General features: G+C 29.8%; 2 protein-coding genes across 2 annotated transcripts in view; one reads left to right on the top strand and one right to left on the bottom strand.

Annotated features, from left to right (window-relative positions):
- The window catches only part of LOC105366797 (uncharacterized), a 23,555-nt gene extending 6,500 nt beyond the window's left edge, over positions 1-17,055 (top strand). The window contains exons 2-4 of the mRNA XM_011505356.1: positions 3,808-4,097; positions 15,763-15,885; positions 17,048-17,055. Of these exons, the coding sequence (XP_011503658.1) occupies positions 3,808-4,097; positions 15,763-15,885; positions 17,048-17,055 (421 nt within the window). The remainder of the gene's footprint in view (positions 1-3,807; positions 4,098-15,762; positions 15,886-17,047) is intronic.
- A 1,345-nt stretch (positions 17,056-18,400) lies between these two features.
- Positions 18,401-23,418, bottom strand: OstDelta (oligosaccharide transferase delta subunit). The gene is made up of 11 exons (XM_011505321.1): positions 23,307-23,418; positions 22,466-22,674; positions 22,157-22,288; positions 21,806-21,963; positions 21,595-21,734; positions 20,986-21,361; positions 20,607-20,786; positions 20,321-20,534; positions 20,004-20,213; positions 18,810-18,981; positions 18,401-18,555 (listed from the first exon to the last, which is right to left on the bottom strand). Exons 1-11 carry the CDS (start codon positions 23,311-23,313, stop codon positions 18,410-18,412), a joined length of 1,944 nt encoding a protein of 647 aa, XP_011503623.1. The 5' UTR covers positions 23,314-23,418; the 3' UTR covers positions 18,401-18,409.
- Positions 23,419-26,056: the final 2,638 nt, after the last annotated feature.

The raw sequence follows: 26,056 nt of genomic DNA on the forward strand, positions 1-26,056 counted from the left end.
ATCCCTTGTACATAATCAAAGACATAATCGATTACATGACTGCCTCACAAGCATGATTGACTGACGACATCAGCTGATATTGATAACATCAACATAACCTCAAAGTAACACAGCAATATCCAAAGAAGCCTTTATAGCAGAAAAATCACAAGAACACATATTTTGAATAATCCAACAGAATTATTTATCTCTACACAACAGTGCAATATTATTACAATTGTTTACACTCATTAAACCTTGTATTTAAAATAAATATATTATATTTTTCAGCCTTGTCCGTTATTGATTTCCTTTAAAATTATCCTGCCGAGAGACTAATCCACTGAACTATTGAATAATTGGCAGTTCGAGCCATAAGCTAACCCTTTAAATTCGAACAGTTTCTTATTTCAAAAACATGCAATATAATGAATCTAAGATAATCTTGAGGAACGGTAACACTTGCAGTTCTGTGATATTTGTCACGTGGCGTCAGCTGTGCTACATATGGAGGTCGGAGGTCATAAGTCTCCTGATCCTCCTTCTGTGTTATTTGTCACATGGTGTCAGCATGCACTATGTACGGAGGTAGGATGTCATGAATCTCCAGATCCTCCTTACATAGTGTGCTTGGTAGTAAGGTATCACATGAATAGACTGTGTTGGCTGCATGTGTCATAGTGTTGCCTATGTGATACTTGTACATTAATAGAATGCCTTTTGTGTGTGTACCTTTATCGGTGAGGATTCTTTCAATCTAGGCTCCTTATTGAACGAGTGACAAAGTTTAATGATGATTTTTAAGCCATGTTGTATTGTTTGTACTCCTCTTAATAGATTTTCTCAAAAAATGTTTTGATTAGTATAGCAGATGCTCTGGGTGCATCTAAGTGTGCATGGTCTTTGATGAAGATCTTATATAATTCTTTGTAATGTAATAATCTATACTTAATTCATCTAAAGATATGTTTTTGCAATGACTCACTTTCCTCAGACAGTTTCCATTGATGCGTTACAAATTTAATGAGTTTTAATATGAGATACAGAGGGTAAGGGTGACAGTCAAGCTTTCTTGAGTGTCGATTTTCTAGGACTCTTAGTGTTTGAGGATTGGACAGCTTCCTTCATGAATATATTAGATTAATATATTCATGATTATCTTGAACAGCTTGTCAGATCATCTCCAGGTACGTATGTTCCTTAGTAAATGCCTTGTGGACTTCTTCAACGAATGGATACGAGTCTGAGAGCTCTTCTGCTGTGACGTCAAGTTCAGGTACAGCATATTTTCCACAAGGTTCTGTAATATTTGAATGCGATTAGACTATGTTGTCATTTGTATCGTAAGTTCAGAGATTAATTAGGGAGATGATCAGCTGGAAAGAAAGCTGGCTTTTATTGATTTGAAGTTCCTGGTACCGTTGGCCTCCATAGTGGCGTCGTTGAACTCTTTCTTATTGCTTGATAGCTCGTGGAATAGGACCACGTATTCTCTACAGATGTACTGCCTTCCACTTTGTTTAGCAGGCCTGATGTGTATGTGTGGGTCTTGCTCGTGTGCTCGATTCCTTAATTGCGCTATCTGACGTTGAGACTATCCGGCTCGAAGGACCAAATGTTCGATTTTAAAGGTTTAGTTTATGGGTAGAGCTACCAATTCAATAATTCAGTGGATTAGTCTCTCGGCAGGATAACTTCAAAGGAAATAATAAGTGATAAGGCTGAAAAATATTATGTATTTAGTAAAAACAATGTTTATTATGTGTAAATGTTTATAATAATATTGCACATTGATGTAGAGAGAAATAATTCTATTGAAGTAGTGAGGATGTATTCTTGTATTCTTGAATTATTGTAGATGCTATGGATATGACTAAGTATCTTGAAGTTGAAGTAATGCTGATGTTGTAAAAATCAGCTGGTGTAGTCAGTTAATTATGCTTGTGAGGTAGCATGAGAAGATGGTAGTTGAATCAAGTATGTTTGATGTATGAATAACTATACTTGATATGGTGTAAGATGTTTAAGTAAGGAATTTATTAAGTAATCAATCCAGAACAGCATTGTTTCCAGCTAGTTAAGTTGCCACGCTGATACTTAAGCAAGCACGCATCAAGTCTCGTAATTATCACTCAGCAGTTACTCATTATACAGTGTCAGTTATTCCTCCGAGTCAGTTACTCGTCCTAGTCAGTCTAGTAGTCAGTAGTGCCCTAGCCATGCTATTAAGCCGGAGTCTACAGCAGAGAGGAAGTCACACAATCCACGTTATCTCAGTGCATCCATTGTAAAGAACACGCGTTCAATTCTCGAGTGCACAACGGTTAAGAACCAGTCAAGGACTGACTGCAATACTGCAATACATGGAAATAGTTGGCACACGGTATCTGACCCTCCTTCACACGAAGGTATACCAGCAGTCTTTATTGAGAATAACTACCACTCAAATAATTCCAACCGCCCTTTATGAGTATGGTAGGCTCTCCCTACTAATCCTTACAACATTAGCACAGACCACAAATAATCCCATACTCCCTTTATGAGTATGGTCGGCTCTCCCTGCTAAATTTTACAACGTTAGCATAGATCTCAAATCAAGCTATATTTCCTTTCAAGGAATATACAAAATCCATTCCTGATCCCTATAACGTAATTGACGACATCGTCACAACCACCAAAGAGGAACTACATCATTGTGATAGAACATAGTTCACTCTCTCCCACAAGAAGTGAATTTAGTACAACAATACTGTAATTTTCAATAAAACCAAATAAACGATGTTCTAACGAAGTTTGCACACACTGTACATATTTACAGCCCCACCGCTTATGTCCTTTCTTAAGCATCGCTAAGACGGGCGCCATATAAACTGAACTATTGAACTTGGCAGTTCGAGCAAGAAAATTAAATACATTTTCAAACATTTGATCCTTCGAACGTGATCAAACATACAAACTTTCGAACTTTCTCATATACATAAATTATTTAAACAAATAAAATTATGTCCATATACTGACAAAAGGCTTTACAGTTTGATTACTATTTTTCTTTTAAATTTCCTATATTTCCTTTTTCTCTGTCTATTATTAGTTTATTATTTTCTCACTTAACGAGGAAAAAACTTTACCAAAACATTTATCATTTAAATCATTATCTTTGATTAAATTTTCTCATGATTATATATATATTATATAGACATAATTTTTAAAAGAATATTAAAAATAAAGAATTCAGCTTCCTATTATAAATCTATAATAGAAATAATCTTCTTCATACTTTGCATTTTTTAAATTAATGTTTAAAGTTTCTCTTCTATCATATCTCTTATATTTTATATTATTTTAGAAGATAGTATATAAATGATAAATTCGAAGTTTATTTCATAATAGTAATTAAAACTTCAAAAAAAAGTATAATAAATTTATCGATTTCAATAATAATAATAATAATAATAATCATGATGACGATAATACATTTGACAATCGCGTATAAATCAGTTAATAACTATGAAACCCTTTTCGAACTTCTGAATTAAATCAATAGTAAGTGACCTATTGATATTTCTCAATGAATAAAATTGTGCGTACCATAAGATTCGTTTGAATACGCGGTAAACATTAATATATTTGCATAATACTTTAGAATCTATAAAAGATCTGTTATTATATATTATTACATTGTTTAAAAAAAATAAAGTAATTCAAATATTAAATATATACTATTTTGTTATTTAACCTATTAATTCACTAATCTGCTATTTAATTATGACATCGAATTTTTATTTAATATTCATAATATAATTCATAATTTATTTATAATTTTCATAGTATAAATGTTCTTTTGGCTACATTTAAAAATGCCAAAGATCAAAGACAAAGAGGAAATATTATGCATTTTACCCAAATTGTTCATTTGTTAAATATACAAAAAAAACAATTGCAAAAGAATCAAATATACTATGAAACTAGTATTCAATATGTATTTAATTTGGTTTATGACCAAATAGACGTAATCCAACAAGAACAAAAGCAAAAAGAAAAATTTCTAAAGATTGCAATTTTTATAAAATATCAAGGAATGAAAGAATCAATAGAGAGTATCAAGATTAAAAATTTATGTAAGACTTAAAAATATGTCTCTTTCTTTCGTATCAGGAGTATAAATCTTACAATTTTTTTTTTAAATATAAATAAAATATATTCAAGTCGATAATTAATAATCAAATACTTTTTGAATATTTATACATCGCGAATCTATTTCTCTACTTTTTAAATTAATCAACTCGTTTTCTATTAAAAGTTTTAAAAAGTCGATAGATCTGAAAAAAATTTAAGAAGTTTAAAAGAAGCAAATAAAATATTTGAATTTTATTTTATACATTTTTATCTGTTTTAATAATATTTGTAAACACTTATTTCTAAAAACTAAGAATAAAATGTATTATTCATTTCATATAAATGTATTTTGAATGATATAAAATAATTAATATGACGTTAATTAAACTAGAAATTCGTTATTTATTGTACTGATTATGTTTGATTTGAAGGGTTTAGTTTATGGCTCGAACTACCAATTCAATAGTACAGTGGATTAGTCTCTCGCTAGGGTAGCTTCAAGAAAAATACTAAATGAAAGGGCTGAAAAATATTATATTGTAGTAATGAGGGTATGTCCTTGTATTCTTGAATATCGTAGATTCTATGGATATTACTGTGTATCTTTAAGTTGAGATTGTGTTGATGTAAACATTAGTCTATGTAGTCAAACATGCTCATGAGGTAGCATGAGAAAATGGTGTTTGAATCAAGTATGTTTGATTTGCAGAATAACTATACTTGATATGATGTAAGATGTTTATGGAAATTAGTGAGTAATCAATTATGTCTCTAGTTATTTATGGGAGCAGTAGAAGGGCTAATCACAGACAAGAGTCATAAATGATAAGCCATCGAGCTCTTGAAGGACTTAATGATATGTATTTATAGTCAATTAGTCGATCTATTGTTGTCTGTCCTTGACAATGTGCTTAATGCATAGCGACATTTGTGTTGACTGGGGGGCCTTGTTACGTTGAGGGGCCTGTACGGTTTTGAAGTGTTAGTTCGGGAGAGCGTAAGTTTGCCCGACTTGTTGTATGCGAGGTGTGACTAACTAATTTATTAATATAAAATAATGTACCTTGTAGAATGCAGGCAAGGTATATTACTGCTGCGTAATTGATGTCCCCTTTGATCACTATTCCATTGGCTAGTAATCCATAGTAATCACTATCTAATCTGCCGATTTTTTATTCTTATGCACGCTTGTATTCTTAACTATGCTGCCGAATATATGGCCACGTGTCGTCTTCACAGTATACTAAAACACTGAGCGACAGTTACACTTGAGTAAGCGCGACGTGATATTACAAATGAGCCTTTTAAATACGCGCACGAAGCCGAAGGCTTGATCCTTCCGTGGCGGCTCTGCTGAAAATACCGACCGTTCCATGGCAGTCCTGCTGAGGGCAGATCGAGACCCGTGTGCCATGGCTTCTACTGGTAGATAGTTAGATCGGTTCACTATGGTCGGTGTCACTGCTGTCGGGTCACGGCAAGATGATAGCCGCAAGCGCAGTTGAGCGAGCGTGGTTCGGCAAGAGAGATTTTCAGCGAGAGAGCGAGATGCGCCGCGTGCGTCCCTTATATAGCCACGCGGTGGCTCACTTAGACTGACAACAAGGCATCGTCGTTGTTTCAGTAATTATTATATGAGGCGTGGAAGGAAAATTCTAGAACCTTCGAGAATGTTCGACGAGAGAAAAGTAAGCGCAATACCCTTGGGTGATCTTATAGTATATTATATTTCAGGTCGTAAACTTGCTCGGACTTGCCGAGTTTTGTTTGTAAACATTCGGTCGAGTGCGGGTCCCGGTCCGCACGTGCGTGCCAGTCTAGGCGCATATGCTGTACGCCGGACAGCGCGTATGACCTTTCTTTTGTTTGAAATTCATGAGACTGCATCAATCCCGAACAGTAGGCATTCTTTTGTGTGATCCTATAGTATATAATTATATATAATATGATTTAATTTCTTTCGCAAAAACTTGCTTGGACTTGTCGAGTTGTGTTTTTAAACATTCGCCCGAGCGCACGTGCCGGTCCGAGTGCGCGTACCGTGCGTCGTACAACGCGTGTGACCTACTTTGTCCTAAATTCGTGGAAACTGTGTCAATCCCGAACACATTACTATGAACAAGTTTCTAATAGTACATTTATTGATAAAATATGTGTAATTAATTGTAAAATCACTTTTAACGTATATTTTTAAGTATAGGTTGGAATGGTTTAACAATTGTACATTTATAAGCATTAAGCATTCTTTTTATCAATTTTTCATTCAGATTTAAAAAAAATTATTAAAGCAATTGTTATTACCTTAAAAAATCATAATCGTAACATGAAACTGAGAAAAAATTGTGTGAAAATAATGAAAATCAATTCACTAACAATAAACGGGAGGAAAACATGTTTTTTGGATGGAAGTTATGTCAACATTTTATATTATGCATGTTATGTCAAATTAACTCTACTAATAATGTATATTCATATATTATAAAAAGAATTAAGTAATATTACAAAATCTGATAAAATATTCAATTACAATATAAAGTTGATATTTAACTAGTAAAACTGCTAAAATATACAAGCGTAAACATAAAAATTACTATTAAACATTCTATATTATTTTTTATTGAGATAAAAAAAATTTTCTTTTTAATAATTACCTATACTCATGTTCGTAATTCATGTGCTTACATTATATGGACATATGTATTTGCACACATGTATGAAACATATCCATTAAAATATATATGCTGAATATTTTTACAGTTAAATTGATTAAGTCATTATATACAAAATTATATAGTTTAAACATAATTAAATTATTTAAGAACGAAAATTAAAAATGGACTCAAATTTTTTCTAAGATTATTTTATAAGACTTCATTAAAATATATTTAAATTATCTAATAAAAACAACAGCTTTTTAAATTATTTAGTTTAATTTAAAAATTATAATTTATTCAACTCTTACTCAATTAAATTTAATATTAATTTTGTTTAAGTATTTATTTGAGAATCCGAAAATCTCTCAAATGTTGTTATTTTTGGAAAAACTGTTATCATTTCGGGAAAAACCTCAATGATTATGATTTTCGGGAAAAACTTCAACGATTATAATGTCAAGGAAAAGCCAGTATATCCGAAATGATACAACTGCACAATTACCTCGATTGTTTCTCGCACCACTGTCGCACCAATTGATTCTGGCACCATAATCGTCTCCATTGTTGTCAGCTAACAAAGCTGCCGCGTGGATATTTAAGGCAAACGCACCGCGATGTGCTGTAGTAGACTTTCAGTCTTTGACGCAGTCAGACACGCTATTAACCCATAAAGACTAGTCGGCTAGCATGCTACTCCACAGCAGAAGGAAGATACGTCGATTCACTTGTGCTGCAAGATCAGGGATTGACACTATCTCCTTCATATTAATAACAATATCACTATCATCAAGGAACATTTCGTGTACAAAAACTATTCACCACAAAAGCAGTTCCAAGCAACTGCATCCTCGTGATTAAACATAGGATACATCTTTCCATCGCATAAATCCAACACATCAATAATGTAATTATAAATAAACCATAATAAACCATATTTAACGAAGAAGTGTACACTGTATTAAACCAGCCCTTCCACTTAACTCCTTTTCAAGCATCCATTAGGGCGGGCGGCAAACTATTATAAGGCTATTGAAACATTGGCAGTTCGAGTCACGAAATCAGACAGTTTCCAACATTTGGTCCTTCAAGCCGGATAGTGGAAGGTAGTGCATCTCACCAGTGCCGTGCATACGTGAAACTTCAAAAATTCAACAGTTACATTTTCGCGACTGCATACTATGTAACACGTGGCATTACACTAAGGAGATCCGGAGATTTACGACCTCCCACTTGAAAAGGAATTCGCACAATATAAGACGACTCGAAAAATGATCACTAAACTTCACCAATTCTTCAAAAAAATCTAGTTTAAGAGAAGTCTCGCAAAACAAAGTTGTTCGAAATATAGTGATGTAATTCTTGGCTCGAACTGCCAATGCTTCAATAGCTTAGTTTGCCGCCCGCCCTAGCAGACGCCCGGGATGGAGATGGGTGGAAGGGCTTGTACAAGAGTCATTAGTGTTGATTATACATTTATTAAACAATTTATTACCCAATTTACATATGGGTGTTTTAATATCTTCTTGAGTCTAGTGTAAAGATATGATTTCTTGAACGTTTTCTTGAATGGTGTGTTTCACTACACAAGATGCTCTTGAGATCGTTAAATTAAGGTGTTGTGCCGATCAGTGCCATCGTCGAGCTAGAATAAGTAGGTTGCACGGACAGCGTACTCACAGTGATGCAGTACCTTGACCTGATCCTGGATTGAGTAGTTTACCACAAAGCACGCGACAAACACTAATGTGCGTGGTCGTCTTTCTCGTCGAAGTGAAGATATGATTTCTTGAATGGCTTCTTATATAGGAGGTGTCACTACACAAGATGCTCTTGAAATCGTTTAATTGATGTTAAATTGAAAAGTTGCACAGGTAAATAATTACTGTATACTTCTTGTCAGAGAGTGTGAGATAACGTTAATGGTTGTGTTGTGCCGGTTTTGCCGCCGACTGGAAATAATTGAGTAGATAACGTGGATTTGTGTACTCACAGCGATATCGTAGTTTTGATCTGATCCAGGGGTGAATGGGTCACCAGGGCACGCAGTAAAGCAAATGCGTGCCAGATGACTCTTATACTCGCAGGGATACACTAGTCTTGATATGATCAGTGGGTCTTCGCAATATAATTGTCTCTAATTTATTAACACGTACTACTGCGTTGCGTTCTCTTCAGACTTGGCTTGCATAGACGAATAGTCTCTATTACTTAACTTTCCCTTGAGATAGCCCTTGACTGCCTACGCGAGCCGTTTTCTCAAATTCTCTCTGCGAACAGTCCTTGGCTGCCCACGCGGACAGCGTATTCCAATTGTCCCCCGTGGACAGCGAGCTTTCGCTGCCTTGTTCCTACCTTTAAGGCCTCTTGCCATGAGTCCCCACTCAAGGAGCTTCTGGTCATAGTTTTCCTATCAGGGCGCGCCGCTTTTCGGCGGCATAATGAATGTGCACACCCTTTTCCCACTTCAGAAGAAATTAGGCTTGAAGTGGAAGATTTGCCCCTCTCCGGGACTCATCGTGGTGGGGGTGAATTTTGGTCAAGCGTCTTTGCTTGACGTATGCAAGCAGCAACATTTGTCGTACTCGACAACAATGCATACTTGCTGGTGGCATTGAAGGCACACGTGCAGCGCAGATTGCCGAACATCGTCGTACCGAGTTTCGGGTTACAATAGATTTTAGGAAATGTTTTTCACTCGATTGTATTCAAATATCTTACACCTCAAAATATTCTCGCGTAAACAGGCAGGCCAGGTTTTGATGGTAAATAGCAAGAGTCATTTATTGCATTAAAAACAATTACTACGTCTGTAGTATGAAGAGCAATAAAGTGGCCGTTTATGAGTATGTTCCAGATGTACTAACCTTTTTGAGCCTTCAGCAACCTTAGCGACATTTTCTTAGATTTTATGTCTGTTCGATAATTCTTTTTTATAATAGCTGTTGAAAGTTTTCTAATGAATATAATTCGAGAGATTTTCTTTTCACTCTCGAATAAAAGTACAGATACAAGGGACCCGACTCTCAAAGTCAGTCTTCCCAAGTTTTCAGGAAAACAAGAAGATTGGCGTGAGTTTTGTATCTTTTCAAGGCATTGGTCCTGAACAATGATGACTCTAGCAAGGTTGAAAAAATACATCACCTCCGTGCCGCAGTGCAAGGTCCAGCAGTGCAGTTAATTTCTGAACTCCCACTGACAACCGAGTCCATTGCTCCGGCTTGGAAACTGCTAACAGCCCGTTACAACAACAAACATTTAATATTTCAATCAAGCCTTCTCCAATTTAAACCCAATTAAAGGAGAGAAAGCCGAGTTGGAAAAACTCATCAACATCACCGGGGAAGCAATGAAACAGCACAATTTCGAACAGTTTTCAACGAATTATTATTGAACATTTTTAAATATAATCATTTATAAAAATAATGATTTAATTTAAAGAATAATTATATGAAATACAAGCAATGAAATATTATTTTACTCAATTATATTTTATGATTCTTTTATACTAAATTATTATTACTCTTAACATTTTAAGATACATATTTAGTACAATTGTTCGAGAATGAAAAGAAAATCTCTCGAATTATATTTACTAGGAAAACCTTCAATAATCAACAAAAGGGGGATTATCAAACGGATACGAAAAACTAAGAAAGTCTCGCCAAAACCACATGAGACTTGAAAAGGTTTGTACAACTGTGAACTCATAAACAGCCATTTATGGTCTTTGACCTGCCGCATAGCTATTGTTTTTAAAGCAATAAAACGGCGCTTGCGAGCTCACATCAAAACCCGTCTAGACTGTTTATACTAGTATATTTTGAGGATTAAAATATTTCAAAACAATTGAATGGAAAACATTTCTTAAATCCGTTGCAACCCGAAACTCGGCACGCGCGCCTCTCGAGATTCTAAGTTGCACGTGTGCCTATACATTTACCAAGAATTCTAGGCATTGTTTTCAAGTTAGCCACATGTTACCGCTCACTTCAATTAGGCAAAAATGCTTGACCACGAATTACCCCCACTATGGTCACTCCAGGAAAGGGGACAAACTTCCACGCAAGGCGTTACCACCAAAGATGCTCTTCGGACATCCCCCTGTTAATGCCTAATTTCCTCGGAAGTTGGAAAAGGGCGTGTACAATCAGCATACGTTTGGAAATCGGCACGCTCTGATTGGAAAACTATAACGAGAACTCCTTGAGTGGGGGTTCGCGACAAGAAGCTTTAAATGTTGGACTAAGGAAGAAAACCGGCACCCTTCCGAGACAAAAGAACAAATCATCCAGAGTGAGAGTGAGCAGTCTAGGGAAAGGTCAAATTATAGAAATAAAGTGTCCAAGAAAGCCAAATCTAACAATTCACTCAACACAGAAATAAGTGCTAGTAATTCGCGACAAGAATAGTTTATGCTGGTGAGTAAAGGAGTCACGCCGCACATGATTCGTGTCCCTCTCACCGCTGAATCAGATTGAATTACGATATCGCTGTAAGTACGTTGATATACATTTTCTCTTCAATTATTGTGAGCCGGCAATAGAACCGGCCATAAGACAATCATCAAGATTGTCTCACACTCTCCACTCAAAAGTGTGCAGCAATTATTTACCTGTACAATTTACATCAATTAAACGATTTCAAGACATCTTGTGTAGTAACACCTCCTATGTAAGAAGCCAATCAAGAAATCATATCTTCATATAAGATACAAGAAGATTCTACAACATCCATATGTAAATAGTGTAATAAATTGTATAATAAATATAATTAACCAACTCTCACGACTCTTGTACAGCTCCTACATCTCACCCCTTCCCGAGCGTCTGCTACAGAGGGCGGCAAACTAAGCTATTGAAGCATTGGCAGTTCGAGCCAAGAATTACATCCCTACGATATTTCGAACAACAATAAACAATTTATTATAATTCCGCACTATTATTTGACTTACATTCCTATTCGCTTATCTTAATTATTCTCCTATTCGGAAAAACGCATGAAACAATCAATGAACTACTAAATGAAGGAATTATGTAGTACGTACATTTAAATTTTAGGTTTTGTAAGTGCGTCCAATTTTAGTGTAAACTTCGTCAAAATATTCCATAAAAAATAAATAATAATGATAATACGCCACTTCTACAAAAAAGAATATTCGTCATTACTTTTATTAAAATATAATTTGTTTAAATTTAGAGAATTGAAAATTTTAATAATTATATTTAAAAATATTAATAATAAATACAATCGTTAAATATGATCTTGTCCATAAGATGACATATATTAATATAATAAAATTTTATGCATAAATATACATATATATTATACTAACTTATAATTTCTTTTATTTACGGGTGTTCGAGAATGCGAAAACATTTTTTCTTTTTATCAGCGCAATAAAACATCTGGCAAGTAACATCGTAAAATTTGTATTTGAATTTCAAAACTTCAGTTGCTCAAAATTATCAAGCACTAGTGTCATAAAACATCTGGAAAAACCTATAGTTTAGACATCTGGTTCGGTCCGCTTGGTAACTACATCAAGTATTACTGCAAGCAGACCTTCCTTTTCCTTCCCGCTGTCTACAAGTTGCAATGCTGTCACCAGATGAAGACCCAGAAACGACTAGGCCCTTAATTAACTCCGAAGCCAAAAGAGGTGCTAACCTCGCACCATAAGGGAGGAGTCTCTGATTGGATAGAAAATATGGGAAGGGGTTCACGTCAAATTCATGGTCAGCAAATGTATTTAAGGGGGGCAATTTTCAATACTCATTTACTATTGATACTCAACTATCTTAATACTCTCTCGTGATATTTAACTGTCTTGATATTTACTCTTGATAGTTTCTTTAGTAGTATTTTCGTGATATTACTCTTTTTCGAAGTGTCTCTCCTTTTTTTTGATAACTCTTGCTTAGTAGTATATTTGATATCTCTTTCTTTTAGTAATACTCTCTCAATATATTAAAACCCTTGAGACATTTCATACTCAGTTAAATTTAGTGAAAGTCGATTTAACTCTATTGCGGGAAACGACTTACACTTTTTCGGATAGTCCATTAACATTGGTATTGGAACAGTAGTCACAAGCCCCGGAAGAACGACGACATAAGCCCGTATGTCCACTAACGCAGTTCAAGAAACCATCGTTAGATGTTCCAAGGGAGCGACGACAATCCGCCTATCAGAGTCCGACGACGAGTCAACGATTAGTCTTTGTAAGTAGTATCTACTACAATAATTATATATATATATATATATATATATTGACATTCAGAGTATTACATCGACAAGCACTAAGGACGAGGAAGCTACTCTTAATATGACAGTGCGGAATAAATTCCAGTACGTGCCGTCCAGTTTTGCGCTCGACAGGGGCATCTCATTTTAGTAACCTTCACCTTAGTTCAATCGGAAGCTTACGGAAGTAAGCAAAACCCAGCGCGAGCGTCAACGAATCAAGCTTCGCGCCACTACGGTAAAACTCAATTATTACGCTGCATCCATAACCTCAGCCACACACGTACTCATTCAAACAGCGCTATGTCGACGAACGAAACTTCGCGCCATTCTACATTCACATTCAAACCATCAAGCTGCGTAGATGAGCATACGTTTTCCACCGCAAACACATCACTTCCACCACAAGAATTATTTTCATAATTAATAATAGTATTACTAGTCAACCTTGTCATTAATAAATAACAGAATAAATAGCATACTTCAGCCATATCTTTATTGTATTATTATAATATGCCTTCTACTTGTGACCTGTCATCGCTACCACACAACACCCGTGATCTCTGAGTTGTCAACGGCATCAAATTGTATCCGTCGAACCGGCCTTGATAAAACAAGTCGGAACGATGAGTTGCATTTTGTACAACGGGCAATAAATAACTAGGAATAATTTACTGATGCATTAACTATTATATTTGAATCAATATAATAAAAGTATATATTTTATATGCATACTTTTTTTATTTAAAACAGTCAACTATATTTACAAGTTATATATATAAATATTTTTTCCTTCTAATATTGACATGATTAATATTCTTATTTGTAACTTAATACATTATAATTGTGTAATAAACCAATAAATCGAAAATAACATTTTCAAGAGAAATGATGTAGTGTTGTTAAAATATAACCAATTTTAATTTTATTGAATTAATTTCATTAATCTTCACAAAAATAGTTACATTGTCCGTATATCTACCTATATAATACGGATTGTATATTGCATATCATTTGTCCCACTTTTTACATTTACTAGTTAAATATATCACAAATAGCATGAACTTCATCTAAAATGTTTTTTTATAGCACAATTATGCGATATTATTATAAAATACACATTTTTGGAAATTATATTTAGTTGATTATTACTTAATGATTAACTAATTGAATAAAATAATCTAAAAAATAAGTATTATTGATTAAACATTATGAATTAAACATTGGTGATATCATTTAAACATTGTAATCAAATAAATTACTAAAATTAATTAAATATAGATATAAAAAATTAAAAATATCGTCATAAAAATTATTTTCCTTTTTCTATTTTATATAAATTGAAATATATATAAAAGGAAAATTATGAAAACTTTTATAACATAAATTCAAAAATTTCAGTATAACCTATTGTTGCGGATTACAGCAATTTTACGCGGTAAACAAAGTAGGAGAGGTAAAGATACCCGTGCTTAGTTAGAAACATTTGCTCGCCGAGTCATAAACACAATTCAGCAAAATCGGGAAACCTCACTACTCAAATTAGTCGAATTTACATTACAATTCCGACTAACAAGGGCCGACGAACTTTCCAAGGTTAGACTCTAGTGACGTCACTCTAACAATCAGCATGACAAGAGTGATCCAGAATTCACCGGAATCGCAAGCCTGTATTAGGATATTTAATGAGAAAGGATCGGCGTCCTACAGATCGAACCCAGCTCAACGTACGCCAACCTAGTTTCGGCCACCCAACACTGCACAGATCGACTCCAGCCCAACGGAAGCCAAGCTCACTCGGCCCGCGAACGCTGCAGAGATCGACTACAGTTCAACGGAAGCTAAGCTCACTCGGCCTACCAACGCTACTACAGAGATCGACCTCAACACACGTAAACCACGCTATTACACACGTTCTTACGTATCATCAATGCAACTGAGATCGACTCCACACACGTAAGCTACACTATTACACGGTTTTACGGATCACTAACACACGGTTCCCACCAACTAAGTAAGCAGCAACACTAATACATGGTATACGGTACGAGTAATCCTCCCACCCGTCAAGCAGTGACGTGACACGGATATCCTCCCTCCATTAAACCGCTACAGCGTGCATTTCACTAACGGCAACGGCAGACCCACGCTGCCTCCTTATCAGTGACGTCAAACAGGCGCCCCCCACTCAGGCCGCTACAGCTCTTCTCGGCAGCGGTAAAGACGGCATCATCGCGAGTCTCCCACCACCACTAGTTCATAACTACGAGTAGGAGAATCAAGCATCAAGCTACCAAGAATACAATTACAGGATTCTTGTCGCTCATATTAATTGAAGAAACTCATCTATTCATTGTATCATACATTCATTTCGACATACATAGACCACTGACTATTTATTATATTCATTATATTCAATAAAAGGAAAGACACTATACTCAAAAGGCAGTGTTGAATTATTGCATTGTCCCTTCCACTTGTCAGTAAGCCTCCATCCACCATCACAGGGAGGCTTTTAGTCTGATCCCAGATACCTATTGAATAGTACAAGTAATGTAAAATATTATTCAAAACTTTTACGTAAATAAATAGTATATTGCATATGATATACGTCAATACATATAGTCTATTCCAATTTCATTTCAAGGCAATTAATGAATATTCAATTATTAAATATATTTATTAATAATACAAGACAATAATTCAGATCATTCAAAAAATGTTTTACTTTTATTAATATTTAAGTTGATTAAAATGTTATCTTTTCTAGCTAAAGTGAATACTCAAAAGGAAGAAAATGAAAATTTACATAAATTAACAGAAATTATTTTGAGACGATATTCACATAAGTTTTTAGAGAGATTGAGAAAAATTTTAAACAACCATGAACTGAGTAACGTTTTTCATTTATTCATTTTATTAAAACAAATGTAAGCTAAATGAATTATATTATTTTGTATAAATTCAATAGATACAAAAGACAAAAATAAGGATTTACAATTTATTAATGTAAAATATATTGAAGATTATGGAATTATTTCTCGACAATCAGTACACATAGAAAAACTTTCTGAAACAATACAAACCCTTAAAAATAAAATGGTCAATTTTCAAATGAATAAACAAAAAATACTTGCAGATTATATATTTGAGCAAAATTATTTTAAAAATTCATATATGAGAATTCAAAAACAACTTTTAATTGGTGCATTATTTTATTTTATATGTTATTTAAATTTAATTTTTCTAAAAGTTTTTGTTCTTTAGAAAAAAATTAATTTTATAATATTGAATATATATGGAATATATTTAATTGTGCATAATTTAAAAAATTTTTTATTACTTTTAATACATTATTAATTATTAATAAGATTACAATAATAAATTAATATATTTTTAAAATTTGCATATCAAATGTTTTAGAAAATAATATTGTTTTCTTTGAAGAATTAATTTTTCAAATATATTTTTATAAATCAAAATATACCTATTGCTAAAATAATTATATACTGAAATAATTATGAATTATAATCAAGTGAAACTTTAATTACTTAATTCTTTTAAAAAGTTTTAATCAAATTTGAATATATTTTTATTTTATACCTCTATTATTTGAAAACAAAAATCGGATAATAATTTATAAGTATTAAATATAATGACAGACAACTCATTAATTTCAACATTGCAAACTAATATATTTGAAATAAATATACGATAGGTCATTAAAATTCATCTTATGTGGATCAAGTTTTGAATTTTTTTTTATATTTTAATTAATAATGTTTTGATTTAATAATACTATTTGTAATAACCTTTTTATAAATAAAACAAAGTAGTTATCCATTTTTAATGAATTATTCCAACTTTTACCCTTGGTACAGCAATTATATTGACACTAAGATTTTATAATTTATATGAACAGTCGCACACAGATATATTCAAATAATTGTGTGTTGTATAATAATTTGTAAAAAGCTTAATTAAACAAAAATTAAATTACTTTCATAATTGGTATGATTTTAATGGTAACTTGATACTGTCACTAATTCTTTCAGTTACTTAGACACTATCTCTAATTATTAAATTATTCAAAATAATTTTTGATAAATCAGATGAGAAAGTAATTATTAAAAACATTAGAATTAAACTTTGGTATATTGCAAAAAAAAATTCATATTATTTTATTAAAAATTTTAAACATTTAAAGTTTTATCTATAATGTTTAAATCTTGATAAATGAAAATTTGTAATTCCAAATGTACTACTTTTGAAGCCTCACTATGACTTTCCACTTATAAACTAATAAATATTTTCTAAGAATAAAATAAAATTCAATTTCATATATTATTTTACAGAACAAACTTGGATTCAAAATCAATTAAGAATTTATAATAAAGAATATAATGTAACTATAACATATTTCAATGAATGTCTAACAAAGCTTGAACAAATCCTGACTATGATAAACTTATGTCACAAATATGAAACATTTAATGAAAACATTTTTCTTTATCCACTTTCGTTTCAAAACTATAAAAAATTTTCTCAAAAAATATTAAAATTCTTAGAAACCAATCAAATTTATGACGTAAGTAGGAAATTTCTAATTCTTTATTCTTTCACTTTACATCGTACTCAATTTTTAAAGATTTAATGTTATATATTTAGACAATTAAAGAAATACAACCAATACAAAAACTTTTAAATCTTGCCATTGTGAAACGAAACGATAATATTAAATTAATATATCAAATGAAGAAACTAAATGAAGAATCAAACAATTTGAAGAATCATTTAAAACAATATATGAATAATGTTTCAAATTTATTATTGAATATAGAAATATAATAAAAATAGAATATTATTAGAGTTTTTATTAAAAAGTAAAAATAATTTTAATATTATACATATTGAACTCTATATATATATAAATATATATACACTTTTAATTAATATATATTAAATAAAATTTATTTCACATTCTTATTAAATCTTTTATATATAAACTAAATTTTATACATTATTTAAGAATTTTGATAATTAGATTTTATTTGGAAAATAAAAAATCAAATTTTTTAAAATATTTATTGAATAATGCATCATAATTTATAAGAAAAACTACATATTTTGTCAAACATTTACAAGACATTAATTCAGCTATTTTTTATATTCTAATCATATGAAAATTATGTATAACAACAGAGATGTTCAAAGTAAAATGATTTATATGAAACAATTTACACATTATATTTTTATGTAATTCATTACTAAAATTAACTAGATTTTTCTAATTGAATACTAAGATTGTTTTGTCTTTTAAATTATATTCCACTGTTTATAATACTATATTAAACCAAATTAATAATCTCTGTTAGATTAAATTAAAATTGATAATTAAAATTAAATTTTATGAAGAATTAACCAGACGTTTTACGATTGTGTGCAATTTGCGACAGTAATTTATTGCCAGAAAGAAGAGTGATTAATCCTAGTCCAAATAGGTATCGAAGTGTAGTAAACATGTTTAGTTTTAACCAAAATACTCCAAACAATACAAATATACCTGTAACGAGATTAAATATTTTTATATGCTAAATATGTATTTATCATTTTATGTTCTTTTATTTTTTTATGTAGGTAATAATAGCATGCAAATACAATAAAATATAAAATTTGTATTTGTGAAAAATCGCCATATATTATTTGCCCAACTGAAAACAACAAATCAATAGAAATGAATTAAGTTGTCAAGCATCAGGCTAAATTTATTGAAAAATTTTTAAATATCTCTTAATTCATTATAAAAATATTACTTACTTCCTAATCCTAAATGAAAAACAATGGCATTTAGAGAAAATGGGAAATTAGATATATTAACTTCTAATTTAGCCCATAAAATTATCAAAAGTAGAATTGGTGACAAACATAGTGCAGTAAACAAATTTGAAACAAATGCAGGTGGTCGTTTTTCAGGTTCTCGAAACATATGCTAAAAATAAATGAAGTTTTATAATACATGTTATATTTGCATATGTATATTTAACTAGATAACTTTGTTTTGTCAAATTAACAAATATTTAGATAGTATTCGTTAATAGAAAAACTAAATCAATTTGTTAACCAATGAAAAATTAATTACAGAAAATTAGACTATAAATTATACTTTGATATAATTTTAATAACATTAATTAATATAATATATAATAATATTAATATAATATTATGCAAGCCAAATTTATAAATTTTTACACAGTCAAATAACTTGAAATATTATTTCAATACAATTAATAGTTGAGAAAAATGAATTAAAAAAAAAAATTAAGCACATGTATATTTGTAATTTTTTACGAGATTTATATATGAATGTTTGAAAATTGATACATTAATATGCACCATAATTTTTTGTACTTTAATTATATACATAATTTTAATAATAAAATTGATTTTCTTATATAAGAATATTTCAAAATCATTACTAATTGTTTATTTTAATAAGATAAAAATTTATTTTGTAAAATTGTTTAAAATCTACCATGTTAAAATATTTTATAAAAATTTAAAATTTGGATACTTTTTATAGTATTTGTAATTGTACTCTATTATATCAATTATAACAATTTTTCAAATGTAGTTGTGGTATCTTATAATTCTTATCTAATCTATTTTTTATAAATTTTTTTAATATAATTATTATATAAAATTATTTAATAATACATAAAACGTAGATGAAAATAAATTCATTAAACAAGAACTAAAAATACAGGGTCTTAATATATTTTGTGTTACACAAGTTTCAAAATAAATAATTTATCATAAGATAATTTATACTTAGCAATTTATTGATCTTATGAAAAAATTTTTAAATATTTCATTTTTAAATGTCTTTATATTGTATAATAAAATAATATTAAAAAATAATATAATGATAAAACTTAAATTAACAATACCATAATTTTTTTTAAAAGTGACTGAATGAGTTTGTTTAGATATTTTATTAAAATTCTTTCTTACTTTAATTTCTGGCTTTGGTAAATATATATCAGGCTCTCTTTTATAAGTTGATTTTTCAACAACTTCTGAACTTATTAATTCGGGAAATTTTAAATTAACAGCTGCTAAATTCCACTGAAAAGAATTACTCACAACAGCATCACCAACAATTAGTTCAATACTATAAACTCCACTTTGATAATCAAAATTTTTTGCGGCTGTACCAACAGGCTGTATGAGTTTGTATATATATATATATATATATATAAGCATACATAATTTATAAGTAAAAATATTTAAAAAATAAATACATTTTTAAATATTAATAATTTCATTACCATATCAAATTTATAAACATAAGAAGCATCTACTTCTGCTACAAATATAATTTCCCGATTCTTTTTCTTTAATGGCAAAGATGAAAGACGTACAAAAGCTTGATGCACTTTGATTGGTTTATTTTTTAAAGCGTCTTTTAACAGAAATCGAATAACAAGTTTTTGTTGAAAATCTGCTTCAATTTTCCCATTTAATTTTTTATAATTAACAACACTAAAATAAAATTGTTAATAAGCAAATGTTTGTAGTCCTAATAAACAAATTTATTTAATATTTATTAAATACTTGACTAATTTTGGCTGAGTGGTTTGATCAGCATCAGCTGTTCCAATCTCTAAATAGTCAACTTTCACTTCAGTTAATACTTTTATTGAAACTGTATTAACCACTGATGCTGCAGACAATACTATTTTATAAAATCCAGGTTCAGGCAAGGTATCCATAAAGTTCAAGGTAAATAATGTTCTAGAAAAGAAATAGATATAATTGCTTTATCAACTATAATTTTTAGATATTTCATCACTGTTTGTTGAAATAAATTATTTATAAATTAAAAATAAATAAATATTTCAACATTTAATTTATCCCAAGCGTATAACTGATATTAAAATATTCTAATTCAGCAAATTATTGGGAAAATAATCACAAAACAAAATAAACATACTTATCATTTGGAGTTGATTGAAATGTTTTCTTATTAATAACAACTGTATCATCTCCTATTTTTGTAGCTGTATTAGCAACTACATTTATTATTGATGATAAGGAGTTACCAAGAAGATCACAGACCTTAACACGAACAAGAGGTTGCTTAATAGAAACAACAGTACCATCTTCAAATAAAGCAATACAGACTGGTTTTTCAAATTCGTTAGTTGCTAAAATGTTAATAGATGAAAGAAAATTTACAGCACCCTTAGGTGTTTGTACAGTTCGGCGTGATAAGAAATAATTCACTAATTTAACAATTTGATGAGAGGTTAATGGTGGTTTTCTCTTTAAAATTGATGAAAGTTTAAATATACCATTGACCAAATGACCTAAAAACAAATATAAAAATGAAATTAAATAAAATATATTTTAATAAAAAAATATATGTATATATTTAATTTCAAAAACAAAATAACTATTCAGATTCTATAAGACAATACAACATAATGTTACTTTTTAAATATATAAAAATAAATATCGAATAAATAATTTGAAAAATCATGATTATTAATGAATTAATGCATCTCTTTGAAACAAAAAATTGAATTATTTTAATTATTACTTGTAATAGAAAGTCCTCCCTCAAATTGTAAAAATTTATCATCAACTTCATCAGCTTGAACAATAGCATCTTCGATATAATTAAAAGCAAAATTTCCAACAGATCCCAATCTTGCAGCAATATGAAAAATATATCCTAAGCTATAATAAATATTGTTATTAAAATATTATGTTAACAATTACATAACGTTAACAATTATATTGATAAATACTTTAATGGACTATCATCCTTTTTCAATCTAGTCTGCAAAATTCTTAATAATTTGGCCACTATTGCATCTGAAATCTTCTGACCAAATGATACAAGAGAATTAATAGCATAATATAATTCTGAAACAGAATTTTCTTGTTCTAATACTGCAGTTAAAGTCTATAAGAAAATAAGAAATACATAAATTATTGAGTATCGTTTAGAATTATAATATTGCTTGCTTTTATAATTTTTTTTATCAGAATAGTATTATCTTCAGTTTTATTACAGTAGAACGAAAGTAATTTATATACATCATTTTCAATTAGTCTTAGAATATTATTATAAAATTAAATTAAAAATTATTCCAAACCTTTGTTAATGAACTTAATGGAAGTGACTTGGGTTGACATCTTTCAAGTAACTTCCATGTACAAGCAAGATAATAAATTTGTTCCGTTGTTAAAGAATCATTACTTGATTTTATCAAAAATTCACATATTTCCTAAAATATAAACACTAATTATATGGATATAATGAATTCCTTTAAAATAAAGTGTTTTCATTTATAATCAGAAAGACTAATCAAAAGATCATTAGCATTCAAAATAATAAATGATATCATCATTTAAAATTATACTTTTAATAATTTTAAATATAAAATTATAATTTAAAAACATACAGCAACTTTTGATATGGTTTCTTTTATATGTTTATATCCAGACACTGCATAATAAACTTCTGATAATTCTCTTAATTCTAAACCTGGTGCCAAAATTTCCTTTATACGGATTTTATCATCTAACATTAAATAAGAACTTGTTGAAGATGAAACATTAAGAGTCACTGAAGAACTTATTAATGTGGAAATAAATAAAAGGTACCATTTTACTGAAATTAAAAATAAATGAATATTTTTAAAAAAGTTTTTAATTTTTAATTTTTAAATTAAATTTAATTTAATTTTTAAAAAACTTATTTAAATAAATAAATTTATATAAATATTATTAATTAATAATGTGTAAAATTAATAAAATAATATAAACTATATAATTATTTAACTGTACAACATAAACTGTATGGAGGATATAAAAATATCAAATTTTTAAATTTAAATATTTTATATGATATCAAATAAAAAAATAAAATTGGAAGAAATTAAAATTCTTCTGTAAATTATTATCCATTAATAATATTCAAATTATAATTATTATTATATAGTGACTACATAAAATATTTAATTACAAATATATTTTCAAAAATTATGTATTTCATGATAGTGGTATAATTAGAGAAAATAGTTATTAAACAATGTTTGTTACTTTTATATTTCAAAAATATAGAAATAAATAACGAAATATAAAATGGAAATAAAACATTCAACAAATAAAAAAATTATAATAAAACCAAATACAAACTGATTCTTTTGAAAAAACAATATTAAAATTTACTTATTATAAAATATATATTAAATTTTATCACATGTATGAAAAATAGATTAATTATACAATAAATGCACTTACAATTCATTATGAAATTACACCTGCAGAGTAACCGGCTGCCACGTCACTACTCCATCAAAATGGCTCTTTGGCCATGACAAACCACTGGAAATCAAAAGAAACACACTTTGAAGTGTATAAATAATAAATTTACTCGGCAGTAAAACAAAGACATTATACTTGAAATGAATAATGATTTAAAAATCCATAGAAATTATTGCGCGTTATTTCAATAGTTAATTATACCAAAAGATAGAATTGTATGAATTTTAAAAGTAAAAATTGTAAAAATTTTTAAAAAAAGTACTAAAAAATCCAAATCTATCCATTTTCAAATATTCAACAAAACTATTCTTTTTACAGTTTAGGATAAAATTTATTTTAATTTATTTAAAAGACATAATTACTAAATAATATATATTTGCACTAAAATATAAAATTATTTTTATATTATATACTGTCCGCCCCCGTTTCACTCTTTGTTGCCAAACTTACAAAATCTAAATATAGATGTATTATTGGAATTTATCTTAACTTAATAACAAATTATAAAAGTAACCTATTTTCAATTATATACTTTTAAGTAATATATATTTTTAAGTAATAATAAATTTTTAAATAAGAAAAAATAAATTAAATATTTGTTCTGTAATCAATTTGTTTTGACATAATAAATTTAAATTCTTTTCATTATTGTTAAAAGGACATACTAACATGTATTCTTTAAAACAATGCAATAATTACAAATTTGTATTTCGCGAATGAAAAAATGCAAATATATGGAAATTGTAAAGTACTGTAATTTTTTAGATCCAGTAGTAAATACTATGATAACCACTAAATTCTATAATACATCACATACACCATATAAATAGATCATATATATGCATATGCATATTCAAAATATTAAGAAAAGGAATGATATTTTAAGGTTATGAAATTGTAATAAAAATTGTAAGCAAACAAAAATCCTGCCACAAGCTATTTTGTTCATTTAAAAATATTATTAAAAAATATTGGATATGTGAATGTTGTGTATTCATTGTGAAAAAGGGTAAATTGTAAATTTTAAATAGAAATGTTTTAATGTAGAAAAATTAAAGACATTTTAATTAAAAAATACATCCATTTAAAATTTTCATACTTAATAGTTCACTTACTTTTCTTTTTTCATGTTATTTTTGTTCAATCCAATGTATTTTTTATTGAAATGAGCATTTTCATATTTCAGAACTTAGTGAAATTTGCAGCAAATGCTATTGATGAAAAGTATAATTTTCTATTACGGATAAAACCAATGATATTAACTTCCAAATATTTTATTTTTCCAGAAACGTGAATATACTTTCAGTCATACAATATATTCGTTTATGAATTTAAGAAAAGCAGTTTCATGTTATATCCGATAAATGTAAGTAAATTTATTATATAAAGTCTATTGACAAGTATATAACTTTTCAGTAAATGGCTTGCTTTTGTATTAGTTCATAAGTAATAAAAAACTAGTAAAATCTGTACTACAACAAAAAATGGTAGTTTATTATTAAATATTGAATTTTAACTGAAATAACTAAATTTTATTTAGACATTGATTATAAAATTGATATTTTTAGATAAAAATTAATGAATTCTAGATGTTCAAAATTAAAGATTTGTTTTGTGGCTCGAACTGCCAATTCAATAGTTCAGGGTATTAATTTCTCGTCGTAGAGATTCGTAGGGAAAATACATGTGGAAGGGCAGAAGACATGTACAGTAGGTAATTTTGATTTAAGACATCGGTTTATTCTGGTTTATTAATAGTTACAATATTGTAGTACTATGGTTACTTCAGATGGGAGAGAGGGAATTATTCTATGGTAAAGGTGAGGTTGCTTTCTTGAAGTGGTTGCGATGTCGTTGCTATTATTGTTATTAGTAATGGATGTTGAATATTGGGTTTATGCTGATGTTGTAAAGATCGACCATGTTCGATCGTCATGATCGACCAACGACAGTCGACCATGCTCATCAACAAGCATGAGAAGATGGTAATGTTAGTTAGCAGTGCTTACAGAGAGAATTAATTATGCTCAAAACGGGGAGCATGTTAATGTCTCTGTGGTAGTTATCATGTAAAATCGATCATACTCCAAGGGGAGTATGGGAGTATTAGGAAGATAGTCAAGTGCAAAAGCAATAAATGAAATACCTTCGAGTACGGAAGGACTTAATATTATGAGATTATAGTTGACTATTTACGTGCAGCAGTATGCCGCAGGATCGATCATACTCCAAGGGGAGTATGGGAGTATTGTAGTTAATGTGGACTGGAAAAGTGAACGAGCGTCTTCTGCAGTGAAGGTACTGAGAGAGTGCAACTGTACTCCAAGGAGAGCGCGGAAGTGTATTCCAAGAGGAGCGCGGAAGTATACTCCAAGAGGAGCGCAAAAGGACGTAAATATGCTCCAAAGGGAAAGAACTTGTTCCTTTCGTGGCACACTCTGTATGAACGTGGTATGAACGTGGATGACTGCTTGTACGAATAATTGTTTGGTGACACCTTATAACTACCGACACTGCGTACTGGTGACTGCTTGGCTTGGCGCACTTAGTTGTTATAAGTATATAGATATATATAAATATAGCTTCACTGTTGAATTACTAATATTTTATGGTCGATTGTGGTAAAATTAAATTCTGGTAAAATTAAATCTGCTAGGCATGCGGCTGAGTTTCGTAGTTTTGAGTTATAACTGATACTTGATTGAGAAATCCGGTGCGCAATAACA

The sequence above is a fragment of the Ceratosolen solmsi genome, unplaced genomic scaffold (assembly GCF_000503995.2).
Source record: "Ceratosolen solmsi marchali unplaced genomic scaffold, CerSol_1.0 scaffold12, whole genome shotgun sequence".
NCBI classification, from domain to species: Eukaryota; Metazoa; Arthropoda; class Insecta; order Hymenoptera; family Agaonidae; genus Ceratosolen; species Ceratosolen solmsi.